The 20,953-nt window shown below is 41.0% G+C and overlaps 1 protein-coding gene across 1 annotated transcript in view; it reads right to left on the bottom strand.

The window, feature by feature from the left end:
• Positions 1–2,264: 2,264 nt before the first annotated feature.
• Positions 2,265–20,953, bottom strand: part of STAT4 (signal transducer and activator of transcription 4) — a 35,590-nt gene continuing 16,901 nt past the window's right edge. The window contains exons 5-24 of the mRNA XM_015867640.2: positions 20,606–20,698; positions 19,193–19,271; positions 17,530–17,615; positions 16,527–16,678; positions 15,265–15,423; positions 14,366–14,458; positions 13,450–13,509; positions 12,179–12,196; positions 12,006–12,099; positions 11,330–11,374; positions 9,413–9,496; positions 8,607–8,705; positions 7,537–7,672; positions 6,336–6,388; positions 5,930–6,024; positions 5,561–5,697; positions 4,979–5,170; positions 3,775–3,841; positions 3,432–3,540; positions 2,265–2,367 (exon numbers count right to left, since the gene is read on the bottom strand). Of these exons, the coding sequence (XP_015723126.1) occupies positions 2,341–2,367; positions 3,432–3,540; positions 3,775–3,841; positions 4,979–5,170; positions 5,561–5,697; positions 5,930–6,024; positions 6,336–6,388; positions 7,537–7,672; positions 8,607–8,705; positions 9,413–9,496; positions 11,330–11,374; positions 12,006–12,099; positions 12,179–12,196; positions 13,450–13,509; positions 14,366–14,458; positions 15,265–15,423; positions 16,527–16,678; positions 17,530–17,615; positions 19,193–19,271; positions 20,606–20,698 (1,878 nt within the window). The 3' untranslated portion in view covers positions 2,265–2,340. The remainder of the gene's footprint in view (positions 2,368–3,431; positions 3,541–3,774; positions 3,842–4,978; positions 5,171–5,560; positions 5,698–5,929; positions 6,025–6,335; positions 6,389–7,536; positions 7,673–8,606; positions 8,706–9,412; positions 9,497–11,329; positions 11,375–12,005; positions 12,100–12,178; positions 12,197–13,449; positions 13,510–14,365; positions 14,459–15,264; positions 15,424–16,526; positions 16,679–17,529; positions 17,616–19,192; positions 19,272–20,605; positions 20,699–20,953) is intronic.

Genomic DNA, 20,953 nt, shown 5'->3' with positions numbered 1-20,953 from the left:
GGTCAGTAAAGTGTATAAACCTAATGGGGAGTGCTTGGGTCTTTTTTGGTTGTAGTTTGTATCTCCCGCTCCCCTCAAACAGGGAAACCTTCTTAGCTGGTAGAAGAGATGGGTAAATAGAAGATGTGCTGGTAAGTTTTTGTCTGGTAGCCCTGATTACTGGTATGAATCTGAGTTCTTTATATATCAAACCAGTAGGAAAATGGTAGCTAATAGGTTTTTACATTGAATTTGAAACCGTGTGGTAGTAGGGCAGGGCACAAAGCACAGCACAGTGCTGTTGGGTTCTTTTCCTGTTATTTCTGATTTTGCAGCTGTGAAACCCAGTGAAAGCGTAAGCACTGTTAGTAAAAGTGCTGGAGAGCAGATGTCATCTGCTGTAGCAGCATGTGAGAGTGTCCCTTTTGACTTGCTTTTCTTGTTTTTTTTGCCATTTACTTCCTTTCTTTGAACCCTCATCTCATACAGGGACACGTTCTCATTAGTGGGGTGTGTTTTCTTTGTGGAACAAGATTTGTCCAGTATAAATTCATTATAAAGACAATAACGTTTGTCTCTTTGAAGTAGCAAACAGAGCTGCAGTAGCAGGCCTTCCAATTAAACCAACAAAGACAACTAATAGCAAAACCTTATCAGCAATCTTATTAAGCCATACAAGAAAAATCATTGAGTTGTACAGGGAGCAGAAAGGGTAGAGAACAAGAGTGATTTGCATGTTGTGTCTGCCCTCCCTCCCTTTTTAAACTGTATTTCTCATGACCTTTAGATGGCCAGTATCCATTTTGTTAGTATTAAGATAGTGAAAAGAGGTCAGGATAAGAAAGCATGCAGTGTGGGGTCAAGTTTTGTTTGCTGCTGTTGGAGTCTGTGTAGCTGTAGTTTAGATGCGTGCTCAGCCTGAAGTGGTCTCAAAGGTCTTTTCATGCTTAGATGATAGATGCCACAGGTCTTTGTTTTATATTGAAGAAATCCGCATAAGCTCAGGTGTCCAACTTAAAGCCTAAGTGTGTTTTTATCCATACTTGTGGTATAAATTACAGTTTGTTATCAGACATAGATACACAATGATTGTTGTTTAGGTTCTCTATGTGATGCTTTGCAAGTATAAATGTGGATCTACATAGCTTTGAATCACTGTGACTGATCAACTACTGAGACGTGTTTGGTGATTTAATATCTACTCTGATATTTCAGCAGTGCCCAGAAAGAGTGTTTCTCCATTCTGACACAGATGTTGCTCATTCACATCAATGATACGGGTGAAGGGGGGAGTAAAGAGAAATGAAACTGAAATCTCACTCTGACTCTGATGTGAAGGGGTTGTTTTGATTTCAAGCGCTTGTGTTACTCGTGCTTCAGCATCTGCACCTCATGCTCTTCCTTAGTGTTTGTGTGTTCTAAGGACTTTGTATCAGCTGTTTATTTTGCACACAAGTTAAATCTGCACGAGGCTGCACTCATAAAAGGCAATGGCCCTGGAACTGCCATTTTATTATTCAATTAAAAGAACGTTGAGGGGATCGTACTGGGAAAAACAAACAAATGAGCCAATGTAAGTCCATGCTAAAATAAGCCAAATGAAATGTGTTTCAGAGACGGTATAAAACTAGTTATCCCACCTTTGAAATGAGTCTCTGACAGCCATGTGATGTTGTTGTGTATCACTGGCTGTCTCATGGTTGGTGAATGCTATCATTTTTGTGTAATTGTTCTTTGGAACTGTTCTTCCCCGCCTGTATTTACCAGATAATATCCCAACTTTCCCTAGTTCAGAACTTCTGCTGTGGTGGCAGGCTCGAGGTAGTTCATTTTGGGGGTGGAGGGGAAATAAATCCTGCGTGTAGTTGAACTTGGAGGGATGGAGATCTTCACTTTAAAACAGAAGCTAAACTGAGGGTATACAAACAGATGATTAAGCAGACTATTCAGTGTAATAAACATTGGTTTCCTCGAGCACCTTAAAGTCTTCAGTTGTCCTTAAATGCTGTTATTAGAAGCTAAAAAGCCATCTGTTCTTATACTGTTGTACTTACAACTATTCTAAGATCAGTAATTCTGCAGGTAGAAATTAGTACCTACTGGAGCCCACTGGAAACAAATGACCTGCAAGAGGGGATGGGGTTATTGTTTTATCAGTGTGTGCAGCAGTCTAGGGTGGCTGCGCGTAATCTCTAGGGAGAAAATGCCTCTTCTATGTGGATTTGAAAATAAGTGTCCCAAGAATAGCATTCTAATGGTTTCCAGGAAATAATGATTTACAGCGATGGCAGAAAAGATATTTATTATGCTTGTAACCCACGGAGCATCCACGCAGTTGTTTATTTTTCCAGTCTGTGAACTTCAGTCAGTTGAATATGGAGAACTCAGCTAGAAGGGAAAAAAGAGGAAAAGATCAGTCTCAGGGCTGAAACTGCTCTTCATTCAAGAAGAGTTGCACATTAAACCTCAATGTATCTGCAGGGTCATCTTGGTGACTCTTAATACTCTAAAATATCTTTCTAGTTCATTACAAAATCTAATACTGCTCTTTGAATAACAGTGTAAGAAAAAGTTCCCAAGTAAAATGATGCATCTTTATATCAATTTCTGTGCTTCTTGTGCACATACATTGCACGTTATATCACATTGTGCATATAATAGTAACAACTTTGTTTGCTGTACTTCAGTACTGCTCCACCAGTTCACCTGGGTATGTTATGCTGTGTGAATTTGGGCTAATAAACTGTATTTCCTCCTTTCTCTGTTAGCGGGGTATGCAGAATAGAAAATGGAAATTAAAAACAGTGAAATAATTAAACCAAAAGTAGAAAATCAAGCCCAAACAAACAATACATCAGCAACCAAACTCTGTCAAAACTCTTTTCTCCTCTAGTTTTCTCCAGCAATCCACCTCCTGTTTAGCAGCAGTGAACCGCTTTCCTAGTACTCTTATAAACTGGTTCTATTTGACTCTCTCAAGCTCTGGCAGAGTTGGCTTAAAAAAAATAACAAAAAATATGCTAAAAATATTTGGAATCTGATGGTAAAAGTGAAGCCAACTGTTCTTATCACTGCTAAAACAGGGAAATGCCAGCTAGCGTGCATAGGTTACAAATGCTATTTAGAAGGTCAGAACTATTTTCATGCATTGAAACAAACCAGGACACGTTTGTTATTGGATCTGAATGCTTGTGGCTCACTGGCCACTGGAAGTCACACAGCTTCATATCAGGCAACACATCCAAGTATGCTGCAGCGTCTTGTCTGTGTTAGAGTAGGAAATATCTGCACCACCGGTTCAGAATGTAATTCTACCAGTGATGGATGAGCTAGTTTTTCCATGATGGTTGAGCCATTATTCTCATAATGGTGCTAGCGGCCTTTCTGTAACCAGCATCTGTGTTGCAGGCGCTGTTTGTGAAGTGTTATCAGTGGAAAAGTTTACGACGTACGGCGGTTTCGATGGCTGTGGGACTCAGATGTTCTCTCAGCACAGCGTAAACACTTGGAGACATTGGAAGAAGGTCTGATGGGGAATGTGGCTCTGTAGAATCATTTAAGCTTTTTTAAAAAAGAAAGAAGAAAATGATATTAGAAGTAACCGAAATCCCTCCAGCATGTGTAGTGAAGCTCTTTGCTTCCCTTTTTTGTTTTTAGCAGCGTTTGGCCAAACAAAAACTTAGTTACGTTGCTGTTTCAAATGATCTGAACAGGGGAAGAAAGGCGGGGGTAAGTTAGAAACAGAATGTAAATGTAATGAAGTTCAGAGTGTAATACATCCCTAAGGTTACTTACATTTTGGAGACTGGGATAAATACAGAAGGAACGTAACCTTTGACTCCTCCGTCTGAGGGTTTTGAGACTGTAAAAGCAACATAAGAGAAATTAAATAATGCCCATTGATTTTATTATTTGTTTGGAATAGATTATGCTGCAGACCATGTAGTCTTAAATGAGACGCATCTGTGATTAAATAAGCAGCCATAAAACGGGGGAATTCCTGTCGTTAGTGTCCAGGTTCAGTCTCAGAAATGACTGTGCTTTCCCACTGACGTACAACACAACAGCTGATAGAAGGTACCTTGCCCAGGCTTTAAAGAGAGAGGACCAAGCTAGAACTCACAAAGCTTCGTACTTCTGAGCCTCTACATTTTAGTTCTGCAAGTGCTCGCATGGAGCCCCGTCTCTATCACAGCTTCAGATGTGTCTTTTGCTTGAAACTAAACAGGTACATCATTTTTTTAAGAGAACTTGAGCATTAGGTGAAGTCCACTGAATTAAAATGAAGAAGAAAAGCATTTGCTGCCCCAAAGTATCTTTGGGAAGCGTAGGGATTTGAATTGCAATGGCCTTGTATTCTTTTTTTAAAGAAGGCTCAGAATTGTGTGTGTTATCTCGAAAAATCAGGTTTTTGTTTTCTTTCTGAAGGTTTCCAAGCTCGGTCTAAAAATGTCTTGACTTGTAATTCGTACAAGAGAGCCTGTTTGGAGCTCATTTTTGGAGCTAATCTATCTAGCTGTGTTTTTCAGTGTAGTTACCAGGGTAACTGCTGCCTCACTGTGAAATGAAAGCAGGCCTTCCAAGCTGTTCAGGAAATACAGAGTTGTTTGAAATTGGAGCGTCAACTTGATGCAGTTTTACCTAATTATGAAGCTGAAGAGCAGGATGACTTTTCATCTCCTCTGTAATTCTGAATACTGAACTTTAGAGTGTGTTGGTCAGGGATGAAATCCAATTACTTAGGCTCTTTCTAACTCAGTATTTGCTTCTTAGCCTCTGTTAAATGTTGTTGTAGCCTCTAATGTAACCTCTAAGACTGTGGCTCTGTTTGTAAAATGAAGCTGTCTACATAACAGACACATGAAACATTTCTCCTGAAGATGCCAATTTATGGAGGCATTGTGATCTGTTCCTTTCTTCCTCTCCCCAAATCCCTCGAGTTGCCTCTTGGCCTTGAAGCTGCTTTCCCAGAGGGTTAAGTACAGAAACGATGCCCAACCTTCATTCGGCTGACAGCTGTAGTGTTTGCCAAAGGCCTTGTCTTTGGGGATGTCTGGGTACAGGTACTTCAAAGGGTTTTCAGGCACGTTGTCTGCCATGATAACTTTGTAATCTCGCAGTATGTCGGCAAAGGGCAGTGCGGCTAAGCGGCCTTTGTTGTAGGGTTCCACCGAATGGAATGTTACTTCTCCTGTTGGAACACAAGGGCAAGGAGCTGCTGATTGCTGCTTGGTCATCATCTCTACTTGAAAGGCTTTCTGTTTTTCTCTTAAGTTTATACTGATATGGGTTTCACTTTTTGTACCAATTTGAGTATCTTTCAAGCCATTCTTCCTCCACATGAGAGAACAAAAGTGAAGCCTGCAGTCAGCAGGTTCATCCCCTAATGAACCTATTCATATTAATATAAACATCAATAGGAAGATGCAGAGCTTTGGTTTGTGTTTCAGTAAGTAACACTTGTTTTTCTCCCCAAACCACAATATACATGAACTTCACTTTTAAACAATAGCAACAAAAAATACCCTTCAGCCAGCTGAGGGTTTGAGCTCTATGTTATATTGTTTTTAATTGCACTTACCGTTTTCTAACTGATCCACCCAAGTAAAAGTAATTCCACCCAGGTTGCTTTCACTAAACCTTAATAAAAATGTTCCCGGTGTCTTGTCTTTGAGCAAAATTCGTTCCTTCTCTTTGCTTACAAATCCCATTACGTACCTGAAGTGTAATAGGAAATCACGGTTTTACTTTATGGAAATTATGGGCTCACTTCTGCATTTCTAATAGATTCAGAGGTGTTCCCTTTATGCAAAGACATTAGAAAATCATAAGTGGGGAGAAAGAGACAGAAGTGTTTGATTCTTTGCAAGTTCTGTTCTGTTTTGCTAGTGAAGGAATAAGGATAAAGCAGAGAGAGGTCAATACGTGGCTGTTGTCAGTTCTCACTCACCCATCAATCCAAAGAGGAAGAATGTGTTTTTTAATTAAGTCCAGAATAGCTTCAAGCCAAACCCAAAAGGTAAAAGACTTTCCAGGTAAATGTTCCTAATTGGAAATAAATGCAGAAGAAGAACACGATGAGAATGTTGTTATGCCTTAAAAATCATCTAGTATCTGTTGGAATATATACTTGACTATAATAACTGTTTCTGGTATCTGTGTGTATGTAGTTAAATACATCTCTTAGCCCAAGCTTTAAACTCCAGGAAATACTATTTTCATTGTGAAACTTGTAGACTTCATTTGGTTTTGCTGGGCTACGAGACCCACATATGGCAAGTGAGAATCTCATCACTGGCATCAGTGGGACAGAGTGAGGTGTGTGGATGTCTGTGCTTTTACTTTGAGATCCATACCTTGCAGAACTTTGCCCAGGAGAGCTGGTAGTCACTGTAACTGACCTGTTGCCCTACGAGCAAAATAGGAAAATGTGAGTCTATTTTTCTGGAGCTTTGAAGAGATATTGTTGCACATCCATACAGCTGAGAAGTAGCATAGCCCATCCTGGTTTGGAGAGGCACTGAGAGAGGCTTGTTAAAGAGTGTGTGCATGGGGAAAGCATGCAGCTGGCAGATGAGTTTTGTTTCTCTTTCTGAAGCAGCTGCTGATGGTCGCCTGGGGATTCTTTGCTTAAAGTTGTCTGGGGCCTTGTTGGTGCAACACTGTGCTCAGTTTTAGTTTCGCTCCAAATGTTATTTCTCTTGGCCATTGCCCTACCTCCAGCTTCCAAGTTTTCAAATGCTTTCCTTTATTCTCATGTTAGAATGCTAACTGATAAACAGTGGTGTCTTTCTGCTCCATTATCTAACAGATCTCCAAGAAACCATTAGAAAAGGCACTCGTTACTAAAGGAAACTGGCCTTAGCTTCCCAGCTTTGAAAGTAGTGAGAAGATTCTGTCCAGTCTTTGACAGACACTTTAGATCTTGCCTGGCAGTAAGGGGTACTGTTACACCCTCAGCTTGGAGTTTCTTGTGGCTCATAGTATATTTTAAACTGGTTTCTTCTCCATACAGGTGATGCTTTCTTTTATTCTGCCAGCCTTCCCCTGAGGCTTCTCCCTTCTGGAGGACAGTCAGACTGAAGCTTTCTTTTGCTTTTTTCCCCTGAACTTGCAGCCACTCAGGGCTTCTTTTCTATGCTGGTGTGAGTAAAAGGTGGATCCCAGGACTAAACCTGCCCCAGAAAACAGTTGCTTAAAAAAAAACCAACAAAACACATTGCTGCCACCAATAAGGCCAAAATCCCATAAGCAAGCAAAAAGACTTCCTTTTGATAGCTGATGCTGGAGATAACAACTGCTTGCTAAGGAAACAAAACAGTGTTGAACGTGACTCTGATGCCCTCTTTCTTCAGCTTAGCAGCCTCGACATTAGAAAGTTGAATCGCTTTGTGGTAAGAATAAGCTGATGTGTGCTGTTCTTTAAAGGAAAACAATGTCACAGTGGTATTTTTGAAGTCAAGGGCTAAGTGAAGGTCATGCTTTAAGTCAGTACTTTTGACTATAAAATAAATGAGCCCCCAAATAAACAAAATCTGAATGTTTCTACCAACTTACCCATAAGTTTCTCTGCCAGCATGTTGAGTTGCTCAGAGTTGAGTCCACGGCCAACATAGGATGAAAACTGCCAGCTTAATACTTCTAAGAGTTGACTTAGAGTGGCAGCAGGGGGATTGTTGAAGAAAGACAAGTTCTGCAACAGAATGAAGGCCGTGTTTAGACTATTAGCAGCTGTGGAAAACCCTCCAGGCTTTTAAAGGAAGCAGCAAGTGCTTAAGCAGAGGCCAGGAGCATTTAAAAATGACAAAAAGAATCCCCCACATCCAACAAAACAAAGCAGGGGGTATGGTGGGATGAAGAGCTGAATGGACTTGGACAAAGATACCTTGGTTCCTCCCTGGTTGCTAGCGAACCTAGATGGAGATGGTCCTGGAGAGAGCATGAGTCTGTATACATCTAGGGTGATAAAATACTGTACCTTACTATGCTTCTGATAGCAGTGTGTGCTAAGGCTGTGCAATATGCTTAGTGCCTGTCCAATAAATGCAGGTACTGTGTTCTGCAATTTGCAAACATAGTAACATCGTCTGAATCTAAAATCCGTGCTGTGCCAGGAGGAGGCAGGAAATAATGATTCTGTTTTGGCTCAGATTAAAGCTACTTGATGGCGCTACCTGGCTCTTGCAGTCTTTTCCCTGTAAAGCACTAGCTCCTCTAAAATGAGGGGAAGTAGCTTTGAATTACATTATAGACCCAACTGGGTCTACATCAATTGTTTTGAATTGTGTCTGTGGAATTATTTTGTGCTGTGTATGATTTTAATCAAGCAAGTTCAAGAAAGATGAAGTTGACCTGGGAAGGCTGTGAAGAAGGGCCATCACCTTTCCTTAGTTTCTGAGCTAATACTTGAGCCTAAAAAATGAAGGCTAAGAGGTGTATGGCTTTACATCATGGCAGGGAGAAAAAGAGCAGATAATGTAGAAGTATGATGTTGATAACTGCGTATTTGAAGAAAATAAGCTATGTTTTAGAGAGGGAAATGGCCTTTTCTAAGGAAAGTACTTGGCAACTGAATAATAAGGAATGTGAGAATGTAGAAAGCCACTGTTTGCATACTGAAGACTCACCTGAGGATCGTTGGTTGATAGGTTGTACCAAATGATAGAAGCCCATGCGTTGGGTAACTGGCTGACATTGGAAATCATCACCACAGGCAAAGAACTTGTCTGGTGGGGAAAAAATGAGCAAAGAAGGTAATGACAGTGCTGTTTTCTTCCTTGTCTTATAGCTCTTCCTTGGTCTCCTGCCCCCTCCAAATACTGTTCTTGAGCCTGTGCTCTTCCAGCATAGGAGAACAGAACAAACTGCTGATAGTTCCTGTCCAGTCTGTGTTTCAAGGGAAAAATTAGGCTTTGGTAGGGTGCTCAGGTTTGGGGTTAGCTCAGCCTGGGCGTCAAACTTAGCTTTTAGCTACATGAAAGCTGTAAAGAAGAATGACTGCTTGACTTTTTGTACCTGGAAGAGTTTGTCATGGTAGTGTTGGTCACTAAATTGGTTCTAATGGTCTGTTTTAGGTATGCATAATGCAATTGTCGCTGTAATATTACCTAATGTGTTAATTTATGATGTTTAATGGAGACATGTGCCTTCCAGTGCGTATGATACAGATCTTTTTGTCATTGGCTTAAATGGAGTGTATGGTCTTTAGATCAGCCTGTATTTCAGCTTCTGCATAAAAGGGCTAAGAACGTTGCATGAAATCTATGCATCCTTCTATGGAGTTGGGGAAATCTGTCAATGGCTTATGGTTACTATTGAAGACAGCATCTGGGATAGGTGTGTATGTGGTTTGGCCCAACAGGCTTGTTCCTTGTGAGCCTCTGGAAAATGCTGTTGCTTCTCACTGTAGAATATCTGTCCTGATTATACTCACTTCCAGATTGATAGTCAGGCCGTACAGGCAGACCTGTGTTTCGAAGCTGATGGAGTGCAGCTCTTCAGTCACCATATGAGGGCCCTGAGGGAAAAAAGCAGGTTATAAACTGTGAGTGTATGCTTGGTGTTATATGCTGCTTGGGCAATCCAGCTGCTGAGATGACACAATGCTGCCAGTAAACAAACAGCTCATCTCTAAGCAGAGCAGAAAAAGAAGGAATCCCTTTGTTTAAACTCTAAATTAATCTAGATCTCTGGTGGTTTTTTTTCTGATGTTTCTTAAACCGAAACTAAATCAGCAGCCCTGGATGTTCTTAAAGCAACAGCTTCTTTGCTTTCCACTTGTGTTGAACAACATGGTTTTCTCACGAATGTAACAGATATTTGTGTGGCTGCTATTGTCTCCCTCTCTTCCTAAAGTTTCTTTACTGATTGGCAGCCCTGATCTAAACAAGGATGTTCAACTTCAAATAAGAAACAAGCAAGCAGCTCAAAAGAGGCAAAAGCAGTTACAGGAGCCGTGTCTCTAAAGCACAAGCAGGCTCCTGCCCTAGAGAACAGTTTTGTTTTCTTTCAAGTGTACTCAGAAACTTCTTGACAAACAATCTGTTGGTCATAGTTGATTAGTTTGTAGTACAACCTTTAGCTTGGATTACAAACCAGCATAGCTCCATAAACAGCCAAATCTTTGCCCCTTGGGTAACGTGTCTTTAAATATAGATAATTCCATCCCCATGAAAAGCTTTTTGCCATCTTTTTCTGCTTTCTTTCCCTTTCCCACCCCCACACGAGTTTGTTTTGCCAGACTTGTTAAAAAAAAACCACTAAAAGCAAGAAGGAAAAAACTGGAGAGAAAGGAAGATTTGTATTCCTGAATCCCAAGTAATTCCACTCTGAGTCAGTGTTAATGGAAGCGTTATTTGGTGAAGTCCCTCACGGTCTTGCACCTCCTTCAGGACGGGTACAGATGCTGTATCAAAAGGTTCTGTGTACATGAGATGCTGAGCCTGCAGGAGGTTCTCATCCATCTGAATTATTCAGCTGACTTGCTTACAAGGGAAAGTCCAGCTCAGAGCTGACCGCTTTGAAACGAAATGCTCATCCATCGAATCAGATGTTTTAACGCAGGTCAAATCAATCCAGCTGACAAGGTTTGCTAAACTTCCCTTCTCTCTGCCCCATTATAGCTGAGAAAAACCTGAGATTTTTTTGGTTAAAGAGATCTAAGCCTAACAAATGAAGATCATGAATATGCTTATAGCTGCTGTTAAGGTAATGTTTCTGCTACTAAAGCTTCCATGCGTTGCTTTGTCCAAGGAGGTGTCCCGGTGGTGGCAATGGGCTGGCAGTGAGCCACATCATAGCTCCGGCGTCCTAATCCCGTGCACGGCCCCATATGGGCTGGGACGATGCTGGTGGCTGCTGCTCTGTCTGCCATGTCGTACTGCAGCATCACCGCACGAGGGAGACACCAGACCAGGATTCAGACTAAAATCAGTCGGGGAGTTTGGTCGTGGTTTAGGCATGCCAACTTATAGGCAAGTGCAATCACACCGTCATGTCAGCCGTAAACGTGGCCGACAGATCACGCGTTTACACTTAGTGTGCTCAGAAAGCTTGGTTCTTTAAAGGTATCTCTCTGACCAAAGAGAAGGCTTTTCCAATTATTACTTCTTGCTTTCTACTCTAGCTGTTTAAATACATAAACTCAAGGTGCATAATTGAGGTTTCTGAGTATATCTGAAAGGTTCTCACCATGCTCTAAAAATCACATGATTGTTGAGTCGGGCACTTATAGAGTATATATTTCAGTATCTAATCTACTTACATATGGTTATTGTTGGATTTAAATAAAATCCAGCCTCAAATACATGGGAGAGTAATCAAAAATATTATCTTATATAATTCCACCAACCTCATTTCCTTTGCTTCCAGCACTTGATTTCATTTCTTTCGGCTGCTGTATAAAGCAAAACAGGAATTATGTGGCAGAGAAGCTACAGATGAGAATGTAAATAATACCAAATGTAGTCATGATGCTCTTAGTGTATTAAGGATTTGTGTTGAATATGCAAATACAGTGTGATGAAGGCTGTGACTCTGTGCCTTGACAGGTCCATTCAGTGAATGGCCTTTTGACAGGTACTCTCAACCACAAAAATACTGTGAGTGAGAGTGACTGCTTTGAACGCAGGGCTTGCTAAGACATTGGAGGAGCAACAGAAGCAGTTCTGTTGGCTCTCAAAAAGGCATTAGCCTCAGGCGTTGGTTTCAATCATATCTGTTTCATCTGGACAGTGTATTTCCCCCCCTCTTTTGTTTTAAAATCAAGTGTTTCAGTGTAATTCAGCATGATTAGTTTCTTTCTCTTCCGGCATTAAGTAGGGTTTGTGTTGTAATAACAGTGAAAATTTGCTCTCATTTTATGGTAGCATGGAATGTGGTATGGGGGTGTAGGAGTGAATGGACCCTTAAGGGAGAACAAAATGAGTGTAGATTTGACACGAGTACAGTTCTCCTTGTGTAGCTTTTAAAACACATCTCATTTCCTTGCCAGAGATACACGGCAAGAAAAGAGCAGAGAAACTTACCAAATGTCGGAATTCTACTGACAGGCTCCCATTTGCTGACTCATCCATGTTCATGGCTTTCACGTGTGTTCCGCACAGAACGAATCTGCGATTGCTATGGAGAACATTACACTTAGGCACTCCAGCGAGAACATACTGGACAGCTGGAGGACTCTCCTGTTTTATTTCCTTACCTCACTGTTGAAACGTTCCTGAAATAGAAGAGGAGTAGAGGGGGAAGCAGATGATGAATCAGTAAATGTGTAAGCCGTGCTTGCTCTGAGTAATGTATCTCGAGACAGTATGTTTTCCCTTATCTGTTGAATGTATGCTACTTATATCATTGCAGTTCTTGGAAAAAATAACTGGAATTTCTGATGTCCAGTTGTTTTATCTAACTTTTTTCTTTTCCCTTTGCCATTGGAATGACGTATGGAAATGGAAAGCTGCTGTGCATGCTTTTTTCATGCATTTGTTTGCATGAGTGTGGCAATAGAGGCTTGTGTAGATGGGCCTGGGCATATACATGGCTTCTGAAAGGAAGCTGCCTTCTCTTGTGCTGTTTATCCACCGGGTGTTTGTCTTCCTTCTTTTGGCCCAATGCCTGTGCCCATGCAGTCAGGAGCAGAGTGGTTTGCAGGGTGCTAATAGAAGCATGAAAGCCAGAGCAGAGGAGAATGGTGGGCAGTGAGGAGTTGGATCAGCTGTGCTGATTCTGGAATTGTATCCTCATGTACTGTCATCCATCTGTAACAAAGCTTGATCTGGGGCCCAGTCTGTTGCATAGTACTGAAAATCATGATCTTGTTGAGGCGGCTAATCAACTCAAACAGATGTACTTGTGCAACAGTGTTGGTATCTGCACCTGGTGTACTATAGGAGGGCTCTGAGAATCCTTTTGCTCAGGAAATGGTAACCAACAGTAGGAACTAGAGTTCACTGTTGCTGTAAGAAGTAATGGGAGCATAATGGAGTACTGAACTTGTTAGGAAGGAGGAGCTTACTTAACAGCCTTGATGCCAGGTAGAGTAACTCTGTAAGCTGCTGTAGTTACTAATTACAGCATCAGCTTTCCAAGCATAAATTGCATGTAATGCTTGGGGCAGCTGCATTGAAGGCGCTGGGACTATTGGCATAGGTGGAGGGGAGTGATTATCCCTTGAACTTAACAGAGTCAGATTTCAAGTTTTCTGTGATGACTCCATTTAAGGCTGAATTTTACTTCAGGCTTGATACAAATATTAAATGGATGTTTCATTTCCAGTTTCAAAATTTACAGTAAGAATGGCTTTCTTTTTAAGTACAAAGGGAGTTTCTTCATTAGAAAGGGGTTATTACACTGACTGTTAATTGGTTTCTTTCCCCCTTTAAGCCAACTCTAAAGCAGGTAGGGTAGGTAGTGAAAAAGCAGCATGGAGTCTGTAGGAAGAGAGTTGTGCAATATTTTCACATTTAAGTTTCTTACTTGTCAATAGTTGCTTTCACTCTGATCTGGTAGTTGAGCTCTGGCAATTTAATTAGCAACCTTGAAAATAGAAAATGTAAAAGTCAATGCTCAAAGAAACAAAAACAAACAAACCAAGTAAGGTAGCAGACAAATTTGCTGGAGACCACCAGCTCCACATCACAATATTTGAAATGAAATTTAATATCTGAAAACAGATGAATCATCCAGGACTACATTAGTATTTGCAGGGTCCTATACAAGGACAGAGGGATGAGTTTATCCAGTGGCAGGTGTTTTATCTTCCCTTCAAGTTTGTGTTTGAGAGAGTGGGTGGAGAGTCAAAGTAAAGATCAGAGATGGATTTGTGTATCTAACTGCACTGTGCTCTCCTTTGTGTACTCCTTTCCACTCCTGTTCCCCCCACATTCTATGCCGCCTTTTTGCTGCTGTATGGAAATGAGATTCTAGGTCGTCTCTGATCTCACCTCATTTTACCAAGTCAAGCAAGGAGCTAGTGGGAGAGAAATAACTTCTGTCATTGATACACCAATCATACACCTCCCATGCTGCAGATGTTTCTCTTTCTAATGTGCTACAGTGGCTCTGGGTATTCTGATGTTGCCTGGTGTGAAGCGGATCATTACTTGTTAGCTTGCAAAGTCATTAAACCAAGAATCCAGTAAGTATAGATTCCTGAAGGCCACAGTCTGCCTGTCTTCCTTCCGCTGTTTGCTCTACTTTGCCATTATTACAAGTGACTGGTTCAGTGGCCTTTAGACCCTTGCTTGAGAAAGCTTTCCCTGGAGTCTCAAGGGTGTCTGCCTGGCTCTGGCATAGAAGTTGTAATACTTTACTTTATGGATCCTGAAATGGTCTCCTAGGGTCAAGTGCAGCGTACGAAGAGAGGAATTGATATTGGAATTCCTTTCCTTACCTTAATTTTACGGTGAACTGTATTAACGTTTTAAGAACCATTGGCCTCTGGGGGTGTGTTGGCATACAGGGCTGCCTTTCGACCACAAACGAACTAGGGTAGAAATAAGTGATACAAATAGAGTGATAGGAACATGCATAATAAATGTATAATAAGCCATGTTATCTATTTCTTTGAGACTTGTTTCTCTACAGATGTCAATATGGGAGATATGCATTTCTACTCTGTTTTTAAATGATTTTGTGGTCTAACTTACGCTTGTTCCCATAAGAAACAGATATCTGTTATAACTTCAAAATCAAACCAAAGTCATGTTAAGACTAAAATATCAGTTGAATAATCTAGCCTTTTATCAGAACCGTAAATCAAGCTATAAAAGTCCACTGGATCTGGTTCCAAGGAAATTAAATAATCATTTTTTCCCCTTATATTATAGAAAAGCAATAAACCATGTTCTGCTTGCAGACGCAGCTAATAGAATAGCCACTTGTGGTTTGTCTCCTTGTGTAGCTGGTACGAAATAGAAGACAAATTATGATACTGTTACATATGAGTAGATGGATGAGTTCAGGAGGGAAGATTACTTTGGTAGGGAAGAGTAAAGAGAAGGAGGTGCTGCTTCACTACAAATAATCCTCAGTGTTACATACGTGTTTGAAAAAGTGGGTTTTGGTGTTCACATAGTCAGAACTTGACGACACCTTCAGCTGATACCTTCAGCTTCTCTGAGTTTTGATGACAGCTGTATGTACTCCTTCCTTTGGAAACTCAGCGTTTAAGATCCTTGCAGACTCAGCTGTTTGTTGCTGTTTTTTGTTCTTAACTATTAGGTTTGATTGTTACCAATTAAGGTGTGTCAGTTCAAGTAAAGCAACATGAATTCACGGTAGCTTACGCACTTGCGGAAGAGGTTGTAGAGCAGGAAATTGACTTTTTCCAGCAACTGAGGTCTTTGCACTGGGATGGGATCCCCATCGTATGTCAGTCTGGTCAACAGCTCATCCAGTTTTTCCAGTTGCCTTCTAACTTGAAAAAGACTCTCTGCCAACAGCGTAAAACTACAGAGAGACAATAGGTTACCTTGCAATCTCTCCTGTAAAGCATTATTAGAACGTAACGTCTACTGAAGTTCTTGTTGAGGGAAATTGGAGTCTGCATTATGAGGCTTTCAAGCTTTATACGCAATAATGCTCATTCATTTTTTGTTTACAGCTGCATATAAATGCATCATGCGACATTCCCCACTCTACTTTCAAAGGTAAATATCTTCCCAAAGGGCTCATCAGCAGTAGTGCAACAGTGACTGTGATGGTTTAGAGGAAATACTTCACCATCCTGATGTTGTACATGCGGGGCACTGCTGACAGTTTCCTTTCTTACCTACAGCTTAGTGGTTTTTCAGAGGGTGCTCTTTGAAAGGATGACAGATAAGCGAAGTGAACGTGCTACCAAGACTAAAAAAATTATTTATCAGATTTCAAAAACCACATATATGATTGGTTATTCTCTTTCTTTTTTCTTGTTACTATTTTCTTTACCTTTTCCAAAATACAAGTCAGATGGGAGAGAAACTGATGCTCTCTGGAGGTATTATTGTTTAAAACCTAAAATTACTTGGTTGTTTTTTTTTTTTCATATATGTTTATTTATATAGATTTATATGTGTATTTTTTTTACAAGCACCTTTGAGCCTGGTTCTATTACCACCATGGCGCACGCTTCTGTCGTTCAGTTCCTGGGTAGCTTTAAGCCTAGAGCAGAGATGCACCCAGCGAGTCAGAGTATCAAGTATCCACCCAGCTCCTGCTGAGACTAAACTCCCACTGTCCTCAGTGACAAACTCAGTCAGCACAGCTCTTGCTATAGCAAAACTCCCTGGGGTATGCGTATCATATATCTGCCACTACCATCAAACCAAGAAATGACCAACTGTAATGGCTCAGGCACAGCGCTGTACTGTAATGTCTTTCATTCTACCAGCAAACTTGATCTACCAAAGCAAAGTGTGTTTTCAGTTATTTACTTGCATAGCTGCTCATGAATTTTCTGCTGTTGCAAGGTAGCGAGGCAACCGATCTAAAGGAATTATCATTTTGTGTGCATGGGGCTCGCAGACTTCCTGTGGTTTTCGGTAGAAACATAAGCTCAAGTTCAAGTTTACCAGTTCTGGAGCTGATCGAGCCCCCCGTGGAGGGGACCCCCGATGCAGGCAATCTGCTGCCGTCTCTTCCAGTCCAGCAGCTCCTCGGTCAGCATGTTGCTCATGAGCATATCAATTTCGTGGATGACACGGCCTATTTTACTTAGTACTTCCTGCAACATGGGAAAGCTGTCATGGACTGGCCGTGGGGAATGGCTGCAACATTCAGCTCTAATCACAACGTGCTGATTGCTGTTTTTGAATTGCTTTGTAAACATCTGTATTTAGTCCCACCACTTTTGTCTCTTTAGCCCAGAGGTGACTGGGTTACTCACCATGTAAAGCTAATCCTGAATGTCAGTGAGCTCTTCCTCAGGACAGTTTTTCTCTAGGGGCTGGGAAGGGAGGTTGTATTCATTGTGACCGTAACATTTCCAAGCAGTTGGCATTTAAAAGCACTTTCAAGGTCATAAAGTATTTCTTCTGTTTTGCATTGTATCCAATTGACAGGGTTTTTTTGTTGTTGTTTGTACCTTTGACTTGTTTTTAGCAGTCAAATGTAGGTTTGTCTGAACACAAGGCTTTCTGTGCTGGCAAAGGAATGGTCAAGAAGTGCTCATAGTCATGAGTCTCCATTGCTGTACAGAGCTAGGTAGCATCTGTGTATTTGGCTGGTTTTGCAATGACTAGATCCTATTTACTTTGGATGACTTTTATTTACTGTGAAAGCTCTGGGCTGCCAACTAAGCTACTCATCCAGCACAGTGCAGAAGAGCTTCTCTGAAGTCCTCCCCCTAAGGTGATCAGAATCATAGTCCTAATTAAGCTTCTGTTTAGTTGCTGATTTCTTGACTGCTCACCAAAATCACCCACAGAAAGCCTTTGGTGTAGGGATAACTCACATGCTGTTTGCTTGCTCTTGTGAGAGGAGAACTCACAAAGGCACATGTAGCATTTGAGTATTCGGTGTGAGGATAAAAATGAGAAAGTCAACGACCCACAGCTGACAAAGGTTGTCACTAACCTTTCTCTTGTAGTCTAATGTATTGAGCATCGCCTGCAACGCCAACATTTCCTGTTTAATGAGGGCGCTGTTTTTGTCGTTCTGCTCTGCCAGGGGTGAAAAAATTGTGAATTAAGTCAGTACAGATGTGGGTGTGAGGGTTTGTGCGTGTGCTTATGGGAGAGGTGGGGGGAACCACAACCTGACTGCAGGAGGAAGGAGGGAAGAAATAAACTGCAAGGCATCAGCACATTACATAATGGCACGCTTCCTTCCAGTAGGCCCATCTGAATACTGACTTAAGCTATGGTTTTATGACTCTGCTCTTGAAATGAGTGCGCTTGGAAGAAGAGAAAGGTGGATAAGGTATAAATAAGAAATCTCTATATTTTTTTATGTGTGTAGTCATATAGACGTCCAGCTTGGATCAGTGATCCAAGCATACTGATCTGCATACTACTGACCTATGCTCCTGGTGTCAGCAGTTAGGCTAAAGCTATTAGGGCTCCAAGTGAATTATTTGTCTGGTTGACAGCATAGAGGTTAGGCATTTGAAACAGATAAATCATTCTTCACCCTGGGTATTTCAGCAGTCAGTAGTACCAAATGCTGGTGCTTCCCCCTTTCTGTTATTTTCTTCTTTCCCTGGATCGTGCATTAGTTTCAAGCTTCCCCAAGCTCACCATGTATTCACTCATACTTGTCTCCCCCACCTTTTGCACTTGCATCATTTATGTTACCTTCACAAAAGAAATTGTTGTCAACTGTGTGTCTGCTGAGCTCTGGGTGAACATCTCATTACATCAGAGTATGTGTTATGTGACAGAGAGAGGTGGGTATTGGACTCTCTGCTCAGCCATAGTTGCTCACATCCATGTTTTAAGGTACATGAAGCTGGTGTGTAGAGCTTATTGACAAAGTGAATTTGTAATCCCTGAAAGTAATCTATGTAAGCACGTTTCATGAGTGGGGCGGGTTTCAGTCATCCGCTTGATCAATAATTGTGCTTGGCATGATAACCAACACTTCATTAAGCCATAGCAACTTGATGTCTTCCTACTATCTATCCATATCCAGCCTTAAACACGCTGGTGATTTGTTTAAGAAACTGGGTATTTCAAACCCCAGCATCTCTGCAGGTTCAAAGGGAGGAGCCAGGAAGGTATCTGAGCAGACAAGAGTGGACCTCAATTTCTTTTCTGAAAGAGATTGTGCAAGTGCTGTTGCAGTGCACAGATCTTAACCTTAGTAGGTCAAACGTGCATTCAGATTGTTTACCAGTTGATTATTATCACTGTGGTCAAAAAAGAACAGACAGCTAAGTTAGAGGCTAAAACAGTACTCTGGGAAAGAAGAAGCTCTTCCACACTGTGTTGAGGAAGAGCCAAGTCATTCATAAGGAAAAGGAAAAACATGTTCTTTATATTGAAAAAGTTACACTCTTTTCATTGTGCCACTTGTCTATAGAAAATAACTGTGCTTCAACAGTGAGATCCTGTTTGCCCTTTTAACCCCATGACAGTCGTTGTGTTTCAGACTATGGTTTTAGACAAGCTAAAAATCTATTTTGATGGTTACAAATATTATCTCCATAATGCTTAGAAAAAAAAAAACCCTGAGGTTGGTTTTAGTCATGTAATCACCCCTTTTCTAGAGCATCAATAGTGAATACAAAAATGCTTACCTAAACTTTGTATTGTTTTATACCTGAAGTCAAATTCCTCTTGCAAGTCTTCCAAGTATTTGACGTCTTGGTCAGTCATCTTTCCCAGGGGAGAGGAAAGTGAGAAATTACTTTGGTGTTCACAATGGCATAAAAAGGAAGTTGCTTTGTAATGGATAAAGGCGAAGCAGTTTTCTCCTTCCCTACCACCTGAACGCATAAAATATTATACCAGTAGCTTAACTGACTTGTTGCTTAACACCTTAAAGCAGCACAAATGGATAATTTTGTTAAGTCAGTGAGGTTATGCAAATGCAGTGTCTGGGGAGATACAGGTGTTCATTTGCTAAATTAGGACACACAAGGTTAGTAATTCTGTTTTTTTTTTAATTTGTTTTTTTTTTTTCTTGGAGGGGTGAGAGGGGGAGCTTTTATATTATGTGTGCAAGGTATGAAATGACGTATGAAATTATATACACAAGGTACTGGCTGATTACTGTGTTCAATTTAATTACTTATTAAAAAACCCTTGTACCTGAAAATTATTCTTGTTTTCCCTGGTCTTCCAGAGGTGTCTGCGTTTTCCTTCATAGAAGCTTGCTATAGACACAGGCTGGAAGAGCAGCGTGGTTGGCTGCTGAATTGCAGATTTGGCTGCTGTTGCTTTGCAGCTCTTATCTGTAACATCGATAGAGATCTAGTACCACAAGCTTCTAAAGCTAGCTTTATCCTTTTAAGGGTTTCATTTCTCTGCCTTTCTTGTCTGCGTAGGGAGATACTTATGAGAGAATGCTGCTAGGACCTCTTTCCAGTATGCCTGAAGTGTTGTTTGTAGATGGCATATGGACAAGTATTTCTAATATAATTTACATCAAGCCTGCTATGAAGCCAGAAGTGGGGCTGGTATCTCAAAAAGGCTGCAGGTGGCCTGAATTCTTATCCTGCCATGAAATGAGTGGGAGAATTGTTACCATCAGCTCACAGTGTTCTTGTCCCCTCATTCCTCCAAAACGTGTTGTTATGTCATGTAGCCTTTGGCCTTACAGAAGTCTCTGTACTTATGTATCTCAAAGGTCAGGATCCAACTTCTGATCCAACTAAATCATATTGAATTGCAGGAGTATGTTTATTAAACCTCACATCCACTTAGAAGCAGTAGGTATGTTCTTACTGAATTTAGTTATCTGCTTGTAACTTGCTTAGTAACAAGTGCAACAGCTTTAAACTAGGTAACTCTTGTACAGAACCCAGAGCTGCTACAAAAACCCATCTGAGAAACCATGTGCATATTGAGGAGTTAACCTGGGCTGGGATCCAGAGAACAATGAGACGGTTGGAGCAGCAAAAGTTGCTGGTGCTACCCGGCTTAACAATAGCTGTGTTGTGTGTATGGAAATCATGGCTGTGTACATAGGAAACAGGACAACAAAATACCTGGGCGCTGGTCTTAATGGCTGACACTTTGTGTTCCACGTTTCTTTGTCTCTCTGAAACAACAGAGTTCTGTAAAGACTTCTCCAGTGGACCCTGGAACACAGTGAACAGGTAATACTTGGATGAGTAATGCCAAGTGTTATTAATGATATGGTGAGTTCTAGCATAGACAGGGAATTCACAACCCAGTGTTGTATTGGCTGGGGACTTGCATGAGCAGCCAATGGTTGTAGATGTGATTTTTTCCAATTTCTTCCTTCAAATAATGTAAAAACAATCAGTGTAACATATAAGATGAAGCCCCTTTTGCATTGCATTATTCATATGAATTAACACAATGCATAATTT

This window comes from Coturnix japonica, chromosome 7 (genome assembly GCF_001577835.2).
Source record: "Coturnix japonica isolate 7356 chromosome 7, Coturnix japonica 2.1, whole genome shotgun sequence".
NCBI classification, from domain to species: Eukaryota; Metazoa; Chordata; class Aves; order Galliformes; family Phasianidae; genus Coturnix; species Coturnix japonica.
This window is presented reverse-complemented; position numbering and strand designations above follow the sequence as displayed.